The sequence below is a fragment of the Mauremys mutica genome, chromosome 18 (assembly GCF_020497125.1).
Source record: "Mauremys mutica isolate MM-2020 ecotype Southern chromosome 18, ASM2049712v1, whole genome shotgun sequence".
Taxonomy (NCBI): domain Eukaryota; kingdom Metazoa; phylum Chordata; order Testudines; family Geoemydidae; genus Mauremys; species Mauremys mutica.
Window position 1 is genome coordinate 17844057 of NC_059089.1, and position 17616 is coordinate 17861672.

Here is a 17616-nt window from a genome sequence, read left to right on the forward strand (position 1 = left end):
ACATATGAATCTTTAATGCATCTGGCATGTAAATACCTTGCGATGCCAGCTACAACAGTGCCATGAGAACACCTGCCCTCACTTTTAGGTGACATTGTAAACAAGAGGCGGGCAGCATTATCTTCCGTAAATGTAAACAAACTTGTCTGTCTGAGCGATTGGCTGAACAAGAAGTAGGACTGAGTGGACTTGCAGGCTCTAACATTTTATATTATTTTATTTTTGAATGCAGGTTTGTTTGTTTTTTTACATAATTCTACATTTGTACATTCAACTTTCATGATAAAGAGATTGCACTACAGTACTTGTATTAGGTGAACTGAAAAATACTATTTCTTTTGGGTTTTTTATAGTGCAAATACTTGTAATCAAAAATAAATATAAAGTGAGCACTGTGCACTTTGTATTCTGTGTTGTAATTGAAATCAGTATATTTGAAAATGTGGAAAACATCCCAAAATATTTAACTAAATGGTATTCTATTATTGTTTAACAGTGTGATTAATTTAATTGTTTGACAGCCCTAATCTGTTTATCTCTCTCCAGGTATCTAACTAGGTGCCTGTGTGTATATAGCTCTATAAACATCAGCAGCTGTGTGCACATATATATGTTAGCCCAGGTTCTTCGCTTTGGGTAAGGAGAGCACAGCGCAACTCAGGAGAGGACAGTGCAACAGTGGTTTACACAATCTGGGCTGGCTACCTGGAATAAGTGAGAGAGCCAGAGGGCCTCTAATTTATGCCTGCTGCCAATGACATCAAAAGGCCAATATGTCAGGTAGGGATCACTTGGGTGCAGGAAGACCTGGCCATGTCCACTTTGCTAGAAGCAAAGAGGACAGGAGCACAGGATCTGCAACAACAGCGCCGCATCACTGAAGGATTGACCTACCACTGGGGTGAAACTCCCATGGCAATGGCAGCTGCTTTTGGGCCCCTTTGCACCAGTAGCGTACTGCAAAGCAGCAGCACCACAATGCAACATCTGACCCATTCTGTCAGAGCTATTTAAAAGAGATCTTATACACCGCTACCTCGATATAACGCCACCCGATATAAGACAAATTTGGATATAACGCGGTAAAGCAGCGCACCGGGGCGGCGGGGCTGCGCACTCCGGTGGATCAAAGCAAGTTCAATATAACATGGTTTCACCTATAACGTGGTAAGATTTTTTGGCTCCCAAGGACAGCGTTATATCGAGTTGGGGTGTATGTGTCCTGTAGCCCCTGAGCATAGAGGTGTAAAGTTCTTACATACGGCATGGAATTCTAAACAGTGCACGTCCTCTCTCAGTCATGGGGAGCGAAAGTCAGTCCAGAATCCAACGGATTCTGCAGGCTCAATGGGAAACATCTGGAAGGCATATCTAGAAATGCCGTGGTACAATTCTTCATGCTCCTGGATCTGGGGGAGGCAGCACGGGCCAACGGAGTGGGAGCGTGTTCTTTCCCAGCTCTTCCACAGGCTGTGTGATCTTGGACAAACTCTCACTTAACTTCTCTGTGCCCTAGTGCTACTCAGTGAGGTACTTATTTTGTCTCTGCGTGAAGAGTTATTTAATATTACATGTCTCCTTCTACCTTTTGGAAAAGGAAAGTGACCCTCTGTCCAAAAGGAACCGGTCATTTCAAACAGGAATCTGTTTTTGTGGTTTCGTTGTGGGGGTTTTGACTAAAAAAAGACTTTATAGCATTGGATTCCTTGGGTCTGTCTGTATGTTATGGTAAAACACAATGGCTTCATTCACAAAACAAGATTTTACATAACAGAACGTGCAATAAAAGCGCAAGAACGACAGACAGCAAGCGGTATCCAGAGGAGAACTTACCCCGCGCTTTAGGCTCCTGAAGCAGTGGATTTTGGGTTTGGAGGTCATGAACTCGTTGAAGCGATGGGAGAGGGGTTCCTTTTGCTGCTTGGGAGACTGGGGGCCGTTGGGAACAGCAGAGGGTGAGGCAGAGGCAGGGGGAGGAGGAGGGGGCTGATGGGGGGATGTTAAAAGGGACATAAGCTACGTATAAGAGATGGAGAAGTGATAGAATAAAAAACCAAAATAAAAAGATAAAACACAAAACGAAAATAAGCATCAAAAACAATATTCAAAATCCACAAAAAGCAATTAAAACAAATAATTAAATATTTCAAGCCATGGTTCAAAGAAGAGGGAGGGAAAGCAGTGTTCGAGATTTGTGTTAAAAGAAGAATGCGATAAAAATGGGAGTTTTAGTAAGTAATGCAACGAAAAAATAACACGGAATAATTTGACAGAAAGCTCATGCAGACTCTTACATGCAAACTCTATTCCCAGAGGTTACTCTGTGGGCCGGTCAGAATGACGCACATGTATAGATCTTTCAAATACCTGAATTTACACCAATCAAATTAGGAAGGTACCTTAGTGCTCAGTAGCATTTCTATTATCTGGAAAACAACAAGCCTCATTCTTCCTGCTTTCAAGTCACCTTGCTCTATGCATACCACACTTATCTTTTTAAAATTACACTCCCAATTTACAAGAGAGGTGTTAGGCCACATTCTGCTGTTGGTTACATGAGTGTGAGCACCAGAGGGCTTGATTCTCTCTTGCCCTGCATTTCAGGCGATTATTTACATCAGCTAATGTACCATTCTGATTTGTTAATGTTCTGCTCTCACTTTGCAATTGCTGTCAATGGCTAGGGAAGGAGAAGCGCAACAGAGAATGAGGCTAAAATCAATGGAGTTTTCTGGTTTTGCACTGGTGTAACAGAGAGCAGAATTTGTCTAGTCATCCTGATACAGACCGATAATCCCAGATAAATGTTGCCATGCATCATGGTGTAAAATATGACAATGGAGAGAAGAGTTTAATGGATATAAATGATAATAGTGCGTTAAAAAAAATCAGCTGTACTGTAAAGGCTCAGTTAGACGTGCTGTGAAAAGATGAGTTACAGCCATTCCCCACTTCCAGGTTCCCCAACTGCTGTACCCATAGGGTGACCAGATGTCCTGATTTTATATGGACAGTCCTGATTTTTGGGTCTCTCTCTTATATAGGCTCCTATTATCCCCCACCCCCGTCCCAATTTTTCCACACTTGCTGTCTGGTCACCCTATGTACCCATGGTACAGATTGAAATGATAACGCAAATAAAAAGCTGAGGAGAGTTTTGGAATTATCAGAATACTGGAGTGAAGCGACCCAAAAGTAACAGAGTTAGTTAGTTAGCATGCACAGCACTGTGTAAACGCATACAATTCCAGATCTGAATTAGAAACAAATGGACCATGGCAAAGACAACTAAAAAGTTAAATAAACAAAGAGCAACACACCTTAAGAAATTATATAGAAATAAAAATATCTTAAAAGTAAACAACAAAATAAGACTATAACAAAACACACCATAATAGGACATCAGCTATTAGTTTTCTGAAACTGAAGTTCAGGGTTTTTTTTAAGTCTTAAATTAAATTGCCAGGATTACTAAACAAGAAAGCCGTTAAAGGCTACAAACATACTGACACTGAAAGGAAGTCTGCAAGTCAGTACCTTATTTTTCTTGATGAATGGCCACAATTTGCCCTTGGATTTGCTGCCAGGCCTGGGCTCAGATTTTCCATCCCATCTGGAATTTGAAAGGCTGGATTCCGAGACAGTGCGTTTCATTGGCTGAGTGAAGTCTTCAAAGTCAATATCTCCTGGTGGTTCGAACCCTGATTTAAAGGCTTCTATTACCAGTAGTGAATCCTGAAATGCCACAAATACAATCTGTCTGTAAATATGTTGCAAACCAATAAAAAGAATGGCTGTAAACGGAACAACAGTGTAAGAGTAGTGGAGGAAAAAGTCTCCTAGTCACAGTGAAGCATGAGATAGCTTAACAAAACCACCCTAATTGCTAATGGGTTTGCTAGCACCCAGTCCATCATTCCTATGTAAAATCTGAGTCCAGTGTAGAAAGGTCTTATTGAGACCAACTGCTTCTTTAACCACCAATATTTTTAAATGGTCAAAGGACTAAGTACCATCTAAAGCAGAGGTGGGCAAACTACGGCCCGTGGGACCCTCCTGCCTGGCCCCTGAGCTCCTGGCCCAGGAGGTTCGCCCCGGCCCCTCCCCCACTGTTCCTCATCCTCCGCAGCCCCAGCTCACGGAGCCGCCGGCGCAATGTTCTGGGTGGCGGTGCTGCAAGCTCCTGGGGCAGCGCAGCTGCAGAGCCTGGCCTGACCCGGTGCGCTGTGCTGCGAGGGTTGGATAGAGGGCAGGGGAGTTCAGTCTGGTGGTTGGGGGTGTGTGTGGATATGGGCTGAATGGGGGCAGGTGTCCCACGTGGGGGGGCACTCAAGAAAGAGGGGGGGTTGGATGGGGCGGTGGGGGCAGTCAGAGACAGAGGTTCCGGGGGCAGTCAGGGAGAAGGGGTAGTTGGATGGGGCAGGGGTCCCGGGGGGGCAGTCAGGGAACAGGGGGATTTGGATGGGTCAGGAGTCCGGGGGGGCCATCAGGGGGCCAGAAGCTGGGGGGGGGATGGATAGGGGGTGGGGGCCAGGCCACACACCCCCTCCCCTAACCGGCCTCCATACAATTTCCAAAACCTGATGCGGCCCTCGGGCCAAAAAGTTTGCCTGCCCCTGATCTAAAGAAACAAGTAGTATGTAGCACTAACACCAAATGCAATCAGAAATCAAACAGGCAACATGGTTCACTGTAGAAGACATTGAAATGGGAGTCAAGAGATCTGAGTTCTTTTCTCAGATCTCTCACTAAGCTGCTATATGATCTTGGGCAAGTCACTTCACTTTCCTGTGCCTCAGTTTCCCAGTTGTAAAATGATGCTTAACCACCTTTATAAAGTGTTTTGAGGTCCACAGATCAAAAGTACTATGTAAATGCTCATTAGTATTCCTGTTTATTTCCCTTGAAAAAATTAAAACACCAGTGCCTGAATGGACAGCTTGCATTAGGTGATTCATAACAGCTTTTGCACACACTCGGGTTCACTAATGGGCAGCCACAAAAAATCTTGTGCAATACAAACCTTCCATTATAGAATTGCTATGCTTGCAACTGCAAGCCAGATATCAAAAGCTCTGATCAATGCTGCTGTCTTAAGGAGAACCAACTTAAATGCTAATTAGTCTTCTGTTGTTGTGAAAAGCAGTGTGTCCCTTCTGTCCATATTGAATTTCTGTAGACCAGAGATTCTCAAGCTGTGGGTCAGGACCCCATTTTAATGGGGTTCCCAGGCTTGGCTTAGACTTGCTAGGGCCTGGGGCTGAAGCTGACACCCAAGGGCTTCAGCTGTGGGTGCTGGGGCTCAGGTTACAGGCCCCCTGCCTTGGGCTGAAGCCCTGGGGCTTTGGCTTTGTGCCCCCCCGTGGTGGTGGGACTTGGGCAGGCTCAGGCTTTTGTCCCCCCCTCCTGGGGTTGTTTAGTAATTTTTGTTGTCAGAAGGGGATCACAGTGCAATGAAATTTGACAGCCCCTGATGCAGACAATTACCTCATTCACAAATGGCCACGTATTGCATGCAGTTATTTTACCTATCTATTATCAGGTAACTAACCAACCAAAACAGTAATGATACATAACATTCTTGTGCATTAGATCTACAAACGTAGCACATTTTCAGATGCAAATCTTCTAATTGCTAATGTGCGATTCACAGCAATTGCATAAATGCATTTTAATGCAGTGAGCTTTTCAAACACCCAGGCTGTGATTTTTAAAGGCGCCTACTTTCCATAAAGCACATGGGGCCAGATTTTCAAAAATTCTCTCAGCACTTACAAATCTGGCCCAATGTGCAAGAGTGCTCCGCATCCTGTGCTGGACATCCGCTGGCCACCATTCTGGTGCCTAAATGGAAGCTGAGATGTTCTGTAAAACTACCCCTACCTCACTTAAACAAAATCTAGCATGTACAAAATATTAATGCCTGGTGCAATGCAAACAAACTTTGGCTGAGTCCATTCACCATAGTTTTTAAAAGTGTCCCATCATGAGCCTCACCCCATTGAATATATGTTTCAAATCTGTAAGCACAGAAAGAATTTAAAGAATAATTATTTTCTCCTATCCTCCTTCCTTAATATACATATAAACTATTGGCTTTTCTGGGGAGGAAGCTCTTCATTTCATACCATATGGATATTTTCTCTCTCTCAGGTCATCAGAGATATTGCGCCATAGTCCCTAGAGGGCTCATTAGACAATGGATATTAGGAATACTGCCATGTCACTGCACTTCAAAGAGAAGGGTGGTGCTTTAACCACATTTTGTGGCTTTTGTTTGTATTCGTTTGAGCATATGGAAGCAACCTAGGATGATATGCACATATCCGACCTGAATTAAGCAAAGACATGATACAAGATTTTCAACATCACCTAAGGGGTTGAGGAGGAAGGATCCCATTAAAAACTAATGAGATCTGTGCTCGTAAATCTATTAGGTGCTGTGTAAATCACCCCCATAAACCTTAAAGGAGGTACTGTAACACTTTAGTTTCACCTTAGCTTGACATTAAAACTCGCCTAATTCTAAAGATATTTAATTATAAGCATAAAAGCAAGAGCTGGGGGGTGGCAAGAGAGAAAAAAAAATCAGATTACATTATATACTTGTGCTTCTGAACCTTTCAATTCTTCTCCTTTAATTATATAATATTCCTTCCACATTCTCAAAACATCCTACCACTACAATGGAGCTAAAAATAACCAGCTCATTCTGTGTATCAGACAGTGAGAATGTCATAACAGGAACTCAGAAGTCCATAACAAATTAATCCTATCTACTGACAGAGCCTGCAGAGGCAAATTCCACACAGGTTCACTTAACAGTCACTGTGGTTTAGCCTTGAAATAATGACATCTGCCTTACTATGAAAACAAATGGAAAAAAGTAGCATGCTCCTAGTAAGTATATTAGAAATACAGAGACAAATTCTAGTCCCAGATAAATCCATGCAACTCCCCATTGATTTTAGTTGGAGTTCTGCATGCTGAGGAGAAGGGAGAATTTGATTCTTAACAAGTATACTACTTTTCAACAAGTGCAATAACTAAATAAATTAAGCCTGAAAAACTGGCAGCTTTGGAGGTGGACAGGAGAGTCTTTCAGTTTTCTTTCCAGTTAATGTGTAATGAATATTAAATATATCCAATATATCCTGTCAGTACTTAACACAGAATAATGAAGTGGAACAAAAATGGTTTTCCAGAAGTCTCGCAAGGAGAAGTCCCCACATGTATTTCAGTGCTAGGGAACAGATACATAGACAAGGACATTCCGTTCTGCTTTGAGCTCCTTTGACTCTTGAACATAGTCTCTGAAAATCAATTAGTTGATGGCGAGAAGAGTAATTCATGTACTTTCATTTTATTATGAAGCAGCACCTCTATCACACCTGCTAGAATCCACATGACGAATGGTTTAGCCCAGGGGTGGCCAACCTGTGGCTCTGGAGCCACATGAAGCTCTTCAGAAGTTAATATGCAGCTCCTCGTATAGACACCGACTCTGGGGCTGGAGCTACAGGCGCCAACTTTCCAATGTGCCGGGGGTGCTCACTGCTCAACCCCTGGCTCTGCCACAGGCCCTGCCCCCACTCCACCCCTTCCTGCCCCTGAGCCTGCCGTGCCCTCGCTCCTCCCCTCTTCCCCCCAGAGCCTCCTGCAGTCCACGAAACAGCTGATTGGGAGGTGCAGGGAGGGAGGGGGAGGTGCTGATTGGTGGGGCTGCCGGTGGGTGGGAGGTGCTGGGAGCGGGATGGGAGGCTGCTGACGAATTCCTGTGGCTCTTTGGCAATGTACCTTGGTAAATTCTGGCTCCTCAGGCTCAGTTTGGCCACTCCCGGCTTAGCCTCTCTGTACCTGAGGTTTCCTTAATGCAAATGTTGATAGCAACATATTTTTAATGTCTCCACTTTGGCAATTCTAGCCCATGGAGGCTCTTCATTGTTAATACTTCCCAGTCATCAGTGTATAGCCAGATGGGAAGGAAATGGGTGTGACATTCTGATGCAGAAAGTAGCATCTTAGATATAGTGAAAGAAAAGTTCAAGCATCATTACTGCAGCTGTGTGAGCATGCGCATACCAGAGGAACAGATGGGCTCTAACGGAGTATGCACAGAACGGGAAGACTGGGGCTGCCAATCCCCGCTCTCACACAACTCCCTCAGTGGGCTTGCTCAAGTCATGTAAGGTGTGTGCAGACCTCTGAAGATCAAAGACACAATACAAGCCGTATTACACACCATGCAACCACAACTGTGGTGCTTCCTATGGAGTTCACCCAATTATGTTTCCATCAGAATAAATACATTGCAATTCTGGGCGCAATCTTCTTATTTACTATACATTCAGCACAATTTTAGCACTATAAATTGTAGACTTCATAGTTGCTGTATGGAACAGTATTATTTTTATAGATATTTGTAATATTAAATATACGGAATTAGGTAAAGAGCCAGAAGATCCTCAGATGAAGTTAACCAAAGTAGTATTATTTAATACTCCTAAAATAGCACCAGTAATGGTCTTGCTATCAGCCTTTAACTTCTGAATGCCAAAAAGAACAAACATTAAAATCTTAAAGATCCTTACATTATTCAAACTAGAGTTAATTTGAGATACTTTGGTACAAAAGACAGTGTTGCCCACTCCTGTGATTTTTTTCACGTGTCTTACAATATCTGGTATTTTACTTAAAGCCCCAATTCCTGGAGTCATGTTATTACACAAGAATCTCAGCTTTCATTTAAAAAAAAAACTGCCAAATTTCTAGCCATCGGGGCTATGTAGAAAGCTAGAAAACATAGGTCAGGTGCACCCAAAAGGCTCAAACCCAAAAGCTAAATGAAAAGAACCCCACATTTATTATATTTAACAAGCTCATGATTTTTGAGTACTGTACTTGGCGTTGGGAATACTCTACTAGTGCTTGCAATGAACAAAATGCCAAAGTTTCTTGCATCTAAGAACTCCTGTCTAATCTCTGCACTGGTTACATATGAAAGTTCACAGTCTGACTTACCCAAAGCAGGGTTGCTCTTTTCCTGCCAGGGCAGGTTCTGAGCCTTGGCTTGTGTTCCTTTAATCACATACTATCAACAGTTTTCAGTGCATTCAGCCTTGCCTGAAAGCTGGCTCATTTTCAAAGCTGAATCCAGCCCGATCCAGGTAGGCTGTCCAGCTCCACACTCAGAATCTAGCATTTCCATAATTATGAGAATAATTAAAATAAACAAATTTCTGCAACATTCAGGTTGATTTGTGGTTCTGTTGAAAAGCTAGAACAAACATTTCTGCCACATAAGAATTGATCACTAAATATCTGTGATAATACCCTTCATCTTCTAATTGATGCTGAAACATATTTACTAAGGCCTTGTCTACACTACAGAGTTAAGTTGATGATCATATGCTGCTTTAATTACATCAGTTGTCCACGTCCACAGAACACTCCTTGTGTCAGTGGAGCGCATCCATAGTTGGCGCTCTGGCATCGGCAAATCATTGCATCATGGGTAGCTATCCCACTGTGTAACCAGCCACCCTCTGCTGCTGGGAGATCTGGGAGCGGATTGCAGTGCATCATGGGGGAATGCTCACCATCTCACGATGCAGTTATTTCCTTCCCATCATTCCACGGGCTTCCGACTTCATTTTGCACCATTTTTGAATAGCCTCTGTAAACTGTGTGCCTGCCATCTCTGCCTGAAAGCATGGATCCTGAACTGCTGACTAGTCTGGTGATGAACATTATGAACACAATGGAGCTGGTCCTGCAGTATTTCATGAGCAGGGAAGAAAAGTGAATCTGTGGTGCCTGCCCTGCTGTGTGCAATGGAAAGAAACAATTCAAGATTACAGCTGGCATTCACGAAGCAGCTGCACAAGGTGGACCGTTGGTACTGGGCTTGGAAAACAAGCACTGAGTGATGGTATTGCATCATGATGCATGTATGGGATGACGAGCAGTGGCTGCAGAACTTTCAGATGTGCAAAGCCACCTTCCTGGAACTGTGTGCGGAGCTCGCCTCTGCCCTGTGGTGCAAGGATACCAGAATAAGAGCTGCCCTCACAATGGAAAAGCGAATGGCAATCGCTGTGTGGACGCTGGCAAATCCAGACTGCTACCGGTCAGTCACGAATTAGGTTGGAGTTGGAAAGTTCACCGTAGGGGTTGCGGTGATGCAACTGTGCAGAGCCATTAATTGCCCCCTGCCACAACAGACTATGGCTCTGGGTAATGCGCAGGAAATAACTGATGGCTTTGCAGCAATGGGATTCCCTAACAGCAGTGGGGTGATAGATGGCACGCATATCCCAATTTTGGTCCCAGATCAAACTGACACCAATGTGGGTGGGTCAGGGAAAGTTCATGATGCACGCATCTTTAGGAACACTGGACTGTATAGAAAGCTGCATACTGGGACTTTCTTTCCAGACCAGAAGATTCCAGTGGGGGATGTGCAATGCCCACTCTGCCAACCCTTTGCTCCCGTGGCTCAGGAAAACTTACACTGGGAACCTAGACAGTAGCAAGGAGTGCTTCAACAACAGGCTCAGCAGGTGGCAAATGAACACTGAATGTGCCTTTGGCGGATTAAAAGATTGCTGGCACTGCCTTTTTGACAGGTTAGACCTCAATGAGGAAAATATTCCAATGATCATAGCAGTCTGCTGTGCTCTGCATAACATCTGCTTTGTTATAAACGAAGGGGGAAAAGTTTCCCCAGGGCTGGAGTGCTGGGGTGGATTGACTGGCTGCTGATTTTGAGCAGTCAGATACCAGGGCAATTAGAGGGGCTCAATGGGGGGCTATTTCGAATCAGGGAGGCTTTGAAGGAGCATTTTGACAATGAGCCCCAGTAATGTGTCTTTATGTGATGCATTCAGACAGACACTGTTTGTTTGCCACCTTGAATGACCCCTGCAATGCTGAGCTTTAATTCTAGTGAGCAAATGTTCCTGCCTATAGCCACTGTATTTGAATTTTAGCAGCAACTACCATGTGCATGACACAAATAAAGACTCATTTTGTTTCAAAGACTACACTTTCATTAAAGGATAAAACTTTTTTTTTTTTGTGTGCAAACTGGGGGCACGGCAATGAGGAAGTGTCTCTCGGTTAAGTCTCTCCAGTTGTGTGTAACTCCAGCTTTCATCATGAAACCAGGCTCTCCGGGTGGAGTGCAAGGGGTACTGCGATGGAACGGGAACATGCAGGGCATGTGTTGGGGGAGTTTGGAAAGGGCACGGAATGGTGTTCTGTATTAGCTGCAGAGGGAGTCATGCACGGATGTGCTCAGACTGCAGCGCTATGAGGGACTTGAGCCTCTCTGTCTGGCCCTCCAATAGCTTTATCATCCACTCTTGTTCTTCTAGTATCATCTCCTTTCCAGGCTATCCAGCCTGAGTTTTCCATTAACTGGATGGTTTGCGAAGAGGGTCACTACATGCACCTAGGGAGAATATTCTGAATATTGGCACCTTTTTCCACAGGGTTGGGTAATCAAACCCGATATCTCACTTCTGAGGGTAACCCAGGATGCAAGGGTGCATCTCCTGCATGTGTGCAGTTTCAGACCGGGTCCGTATGCTGCTCACCTGTATGCCACTTTGGTCCCTGCAGAAATAATTGCCGGCTGGCATGGAGTAGGGGGACAGGAAATTCAGCTTTGCCAAGGAACCTTTGGCAGAGGATTGCAGAGTACCTACAAGGAAGTGTCCTATGGAGGATTCCCAAGACATCCCAGTGTACATTAACGAACTTTTCCACAGGGCCCCCAATGCATAGCTGCACAGGCTTGGTGGTTAATTTCTCTCTCTTATCCCTTCTCTATCATATACCAAAGTAAATGAGACCTCAATCTCCTATCAGTGTGCAGTATCAAAGCAAAACACATGCTTCCCAAAGCTTGCCTCTCCTGCTCCATGTGAGCCAGAGTGCTAGGTCTGGCTAGACCCCTCCGGAGTCAAACACAGATCCTGGCTTGACACGCCACCGGATGATTCCGTTGCATGTCCCACATGCTTCTCCAACTCCACTTCCTCATCCACCACTTCGTCCTCAGGGTTGACTCCACTGGCTGCTGCCTCCAGCCCAATGTGTCCATAGGGCTCTTGGTGGTGGGGTTGCCACCTAGGATGGCATGCAGCTCCTTGTAGAAGCAGCATGTCTTTGGTGCTGCACCAGAGCAACAGTTGGCCTCCCTTGCCTTCTGGTATGCCTGCCGCAGCTCCTTGATCTTAGCATGGCACTGCTGCATGTCCCTTTTGTGTCTCTCATCCTGCATGCCACGAGCTATCTGCCCACAGATATTAAAGTTCCTACGACTTGAGCGAAGCTGCAACAGCACAGCCTCCTCTCCCCACAGACCCAGCAGAGCCAACAGCTCTGGCGCACTCCATGTGGGAGCTTGTCTATTGCAGAAAGCCAGCATGGTCTCCTGGGAAGATGCTGTGTGAATAGTCTATGCCATCCAAACAGGAAATTCAAAAATTCCCAGGCATTTAAACGGGCGAGCGGCACATGCCTGTGTACCTTCAGGGCAGTGGAGTCAAACTGCTGACCAGTGCAGTCGTGATGGGCACTGTGGGACACTTCCTGGAGGCCAATTAGGGCGACATACGCAAGTGCTGTCTACACTGACGCTGCGTCACTCTAATTATGTTGCAAAAAGCTCTATGCCTCTTGCCGAGGTGGTTTTATTTTGTCAGTGTAGCAGGGGAGTTACATGAGTGAGAAGAGCATTTCAATGTGTACACCTCCACTATTTTGCTGATGAAAGCTGACTTTTGTTGACAATACTGTGTAGTGTATACAAGCCGTAACAGTCACATCTTTAGAACACATTATCTTATCTAAATACATCCGAACAAAACATTTATGTATAGAATGCATGTTAATGGAGTAAATTTGGTAGAGAAACTTTTCCTTCTTAAAAGACAAATGACCCTATGGATTAACTTGCTAAACGAATCCATCTGTGAGAACAACAGATTTTTTTCATGCATCCGACGAAGTGGGTATTCACCCATGAAAGCTCATGCTCCAATACGTCTGTTAGTCTATAAGGTGCCACGGGACTCTCTGCTGCATTTACAGATTTTTTTTTCTGTAAGAAGACAACAAAGCAACTATCTTTTCATACAATAGAACAGCACTAGAGCTATCGTTAGTTAACGTGATAGAGGAACACCTTTTCTGTGCACTAACTGGGTTTGGGTGCAAGTTCTGTGTTTCAGTTTCTTTCTTAACAGTGCACAGTAACTCCCCTCACTTAACGCTGTAGTTCTGTTCCTGAAAAATGCGACTTTAAGCGAAATGATGTTAAGCGAATCCAATTTCCCCATAAGAACGAATGTAAATGGGGGGGGTTAGGTTCCAGGGGAATTTTTTTTTGCCCTACAGTACAGTACTATAGTGGAGAGGTGCCCCCGCCTTACCCCACACAGGCAGGCGCCCACTGGCACTGGAGACAATGAGGCAGGCAAGGAGGTCGAAGGTGCTGTACGCTAGGAGCATGTTGCACAGCAGCATCTTCCCCTACTCTGCAAGCACCAGGGGCCGGGGGCTCAACCCTTGGCCCGCCCATGCCACCTCTTCCCCCAAGCCCCCACCCTTAACCTGCCTCTTCTTCCCCCCTCCCCCTTTACTCCACATGCCGCATCCTCGCTCCTTCCCCTGCCTCCTGCCAGCGGCAATCAGCTGACTTGCGGCGTTCAGGAGGAAGGGGAGAGGAGCGAGGACGTGGTGCCCAGGCTCCCCCTCCCTCCTGAACACCACAAGCCAGCTGATTGCTGCAGGCAGGAGGCAGGGGAGGGAGGGGGAAGGCACTGATCTGCAGGGTCTTCCGGTGGGAGGGAGGCGCTGTTGGGGGGGGGGGGGAATGGGGACACATAGGGGAGCTGATATGAGGGCTGCCAGCTGTGGACAAAGCAGGCAGCCAAACGATGTTATAGCGAAGCACTGCACAACTTTAAATGGAACATGTTCTGTAATTGAGCAGGGACGTAAGATCGAAACAACGTTAAGCGAGAGGACCTTAAGTGGGGAGTTACTGTAGCTGGTTGTAAGCAATTTGGGGCAGGGACCATCTTTATGTTCTGTGTCTATACAGTGCCTAGTACAATAAGGTTCTAGCTCCCGACTTGCGCTCCTAGGTTTTATTATACAACTAATAAATAATAAAGAACACAGGAGAAAGAAGAAGATACAAGATTCAACACTTACATTTTTCTGATCAATTGATTCTGCTGCCTTTGTTATTCCGTCCAGACACTTCCCGATTATGGGGATCACCTGGCGGTCCACTTCTGCATAGGTTTTCATGCATTCGCCTATCCTCACTATCCTCCTTTCCTCCATCTCTTGTATTTTCTGAAACATTACATTTCACTTTGATCAAACATCAAAAGTTATTTCACAGTTTCAATTAATTTTAATTTCTGCAACATAACAGAAGCTATTATATTAATTGTTTAAATAAAACTTTAAACCCAGGCAAATTAAGATGGTTATTATCATGTACTGTATGGTTTAGTGATATCAGAGATCAAAGGATGGCCTCAGAATAACCTCCACATTACTTTATAATGTTTACATCAGGGCATCTCAACATAGCGCCCTATTGATCACTACAGAGAGTGCCAAGGATCTCAATATCTATTCCATTGACCTCTGGTTTAGGACACAGGAAAACCAGATGTTGCATATTCCTGTTATGATGAATCATAATAGGAGGCACAGTGTGTGTCCAGGTGTCAAAGGTGCATGTTTCATGTTGAAACATGAGACCTGATAGGACACTGACTGCTGAGAACCATCCCCTCATATGCATTTTTTTCCTGTTAAACTGTGACCCAACCATGACGAACAGAAAAATGGAACAATTACAGGAAAGAACACTGATATTATTCTTTTAAAAGTAAAACAAGCTCTCTGAATGCTATTTTAACACTTAAAGCAAAGCAAGGGAATTTTCTGGAGCACTGGTAACGCACAGGAACCCAAACTATGCTTAGCCAAGGATGCAAGTTCAATTCTGCTTACCAGATCCAACGTTTTATGGTCTCTAAAGGCCTTGTAAGAAGTGTATACGTGGCCTGGGGATGCTGCTTTTTTTTTAATAACACAAAATACCTTGGAATAATTTATCCTAGACATTGGCTTGAATGACCATGCATAAAGAGCACAGCAGTTTTAACTTTCTCTCTGCCATGTCTTTTTTGGTCACCATCTGACATTTTTAGTAAACGTAATCAAACTGTAAGCATCTGCCCCCTTGACATCCATTAAGCTATTGCCCTGCATTAATGTGGCATAAATCTAAACATCTTTGAAATCTAGGTTTGAAAACAGGTCACAAAGGAGCATAAGGTTTTATAGATGACAATTCTCTCAGTTGATTCCTGCCCCGACAATGCAAGCAATGCTCTCATTCCCCAGATGCATGGACGTAGAGTATAATAAAACGAGACTATGAGTAATGTCATCAGGCATGCCCCTTCCTGCCATATCAACTAGCAGACTCCCACCTCCCACATTATCAATCAGTCTGGTAGCTAGCCCAGAGGTCAGAGGGAGTTTAGTAGACTGAACCTCAGAACATCTCTTTGGATTCATAGGAATTGTTGCTCCCACCAAAGAGAGCAACTTCTTCTTTTAGAGATCCTGGGTTGCTGCATCGTGTCCAGTGTCTGCTACTGTGGTGCTGTGGTTTCTGAAGAGCAAAGAACTGGTATCACAGAATTAAGCTGGCTTACCAATGCATTTGCAATGTATCTAGTCGATGTAGCCACACCAAGAACACAGGCTGCTGTAAGTCAGTACTATGAGATCTCACCTGGAAGATGTTTGGTATGTGGGTGTGATAATGTTCGCGTTGGTCGTGGTTGAATTTCTGAAGAATGGATGAGTATTCTGCTTTGCTGTCTTCTGCCATTTGATGTCGTATTTGCGCTTGCTGTCTTGCCTGAGGAAAAGCCAAAAGAACATTATATTTTACACTATTTAAAGGTAAGTTGCACCAGACTAGGACTGTATGGTTTTAGCCACTCCGATTTTATTCCTACTGCATTTACCACTATTCAGCACACACTAAACTTTGTGGGAAACATTAGCAGACGGATCTTTGCACACTTTCCATTTTTACCACCTCTCTTTGTTCATTCTCCTCCTCCATTAAATCTTACCTGCTCCAAGTATTTGTTTCAAATTTACACTGTCAAATACATAGTCCTTATTTTTCCTTTTCATATTCTCACTTTTGACATCCAGGAATCTACTCTGCACTTTGCAGGACCTGGCCTTTTCTAAATACTGTGAATAGTTGGGCCCAATCCCGTGAACCTTCTGTGCTTCGAGATCTCTTTGAAATCATGGGAGGTAGGCACTTTGAGAGCTTCCAAAGACCAGACTCTTTAGAACTGTGTTCTTAGTTTGACTAAGGAGATAATGGTTATTATGCCCTGAACATGCCTTCGGTTCTGACATCGCCACTCATTTTCATTATTATTTGAGGAAGAAATCTTGTACCATAGCTGTAATGTTACTGCTCAATTTATTTCCTCCGATTCCTATGCTCCAGTTTATGTTTGGGCAGCTGATCTCTCCTATTCTCACCAATTTGTTCTTTCCATGCACATGTTTGAATTCTGTGACCATCCCCTTATTCCCATAACAAGACTGTCACAGCCAGAACTCATCCAGCTCTCTCCTCTCTTCCTTACTTCTGAACTTCTCTTGACCCATATGGCTAGTCTTCCCACTGCACCCCAGGCCTGTTTTCTGCTCTCCTCTGAACAATCTACGTCCCCGTTAGCCAGCAAAGATTTTTTGCTTCCCCACACTAGAACCAATACCACAATGCTGTGATCCCACCATGCTCTTCCCAGTGCTTCTGCATTTACACAGATGCACTTCCTTGAGTGACCCCTTCCTTCATATTTGCTGATCTCTCTCTCTCTTTTTAGATTCTCCTTCCTGAGACCTTCTGTCATCCGTTACACTGTCCAATATTATTTTCCTCTTTGTCTACCCCATCTGTTTATTTTAGCTGCCTTTTCCTTCCTCACTGTTGGCCTTTGCACAGCATCCCTCCCTCCCTCACCCCCCACTCCATATGCCTTTGCCTCCGATCCTGTGTTCACTTGTTCACTCTCTCCTGGTTTCTGTTCTCTCAGCCAGTGCATTGTTGCCCGTTCTGTTCTGACGTAGCACCCCTCACCTGTATGTGCTCTCATCTGTTCCAAAAAGAGTCTCGTGTCCCTGGACCAAATGCTGGTCTCAGAGAAGTTAACTGAAATTTTGTCATTGATTTCAATGGGATCAAGATTTGGCAACGTACACCTAAACCCTCCTGTCTGCACTAGCTCTTCAGGTATCCAGGCATACTCCTAATCTGACAGTTTTTACCTAATCCTTGGAGCAGAGCTGAGAATATTTCTGGAGGTTTTGAATTTTAAGATTCATTCCTAAAATACTGCCAGGTTCAATCACTCATTCCCTCCCAAAACAATCCTATTAGAATAGTTCAGAATTGGGTTATTCTGTGAACTGTTCCAAGCAGACAATAGTTTCCTGACAATAAATCCACATAAAATATCAAATCATGAAACA

At 44.4% G+C, this 17616-nt stretch overlaps 1 protein-coding gene across 8 annotated transcripts in view; it reads right to left on the minus strand.

Annotated features, from left to right (window-relative positions):
• Positions 1 to 17616, minus strand: part of FNBP1 (formin binding protein 1) — a 146318-nt gene that overhangs the window by 30939 nt on the left and 97763 nt on the right. For 6 of the 8 annotated variants that reach the window (XM_044992963.1, XM_044992966.1, XM_044992960.1 and 3 more), the window contains exons 7-10: positions 15842 to 15970; positions 14230 to 14376; positions 3538 to 3735; positions 1834 to 2016 (exon numbers count right to left, since the gene is read on the minus strand). In XM_044992963.1, the coding sequence (XP_044848898.1) occupies positions 1834 to 2016; positions 3538 to 3735; positions 14230 to 14376; positions 15842 to 15970 (657 nt within the window). The remainder of the gene's footprint in view (positions 1 to 1833; positions 2017 to 3537; positions 3736 to 14229; positions 14377 to 15841; positions 15971 to 17616) is intronic. The other 2 variants (XM_044992967.1, XM_044992968.1) reach the window with 1 other exon arrangement.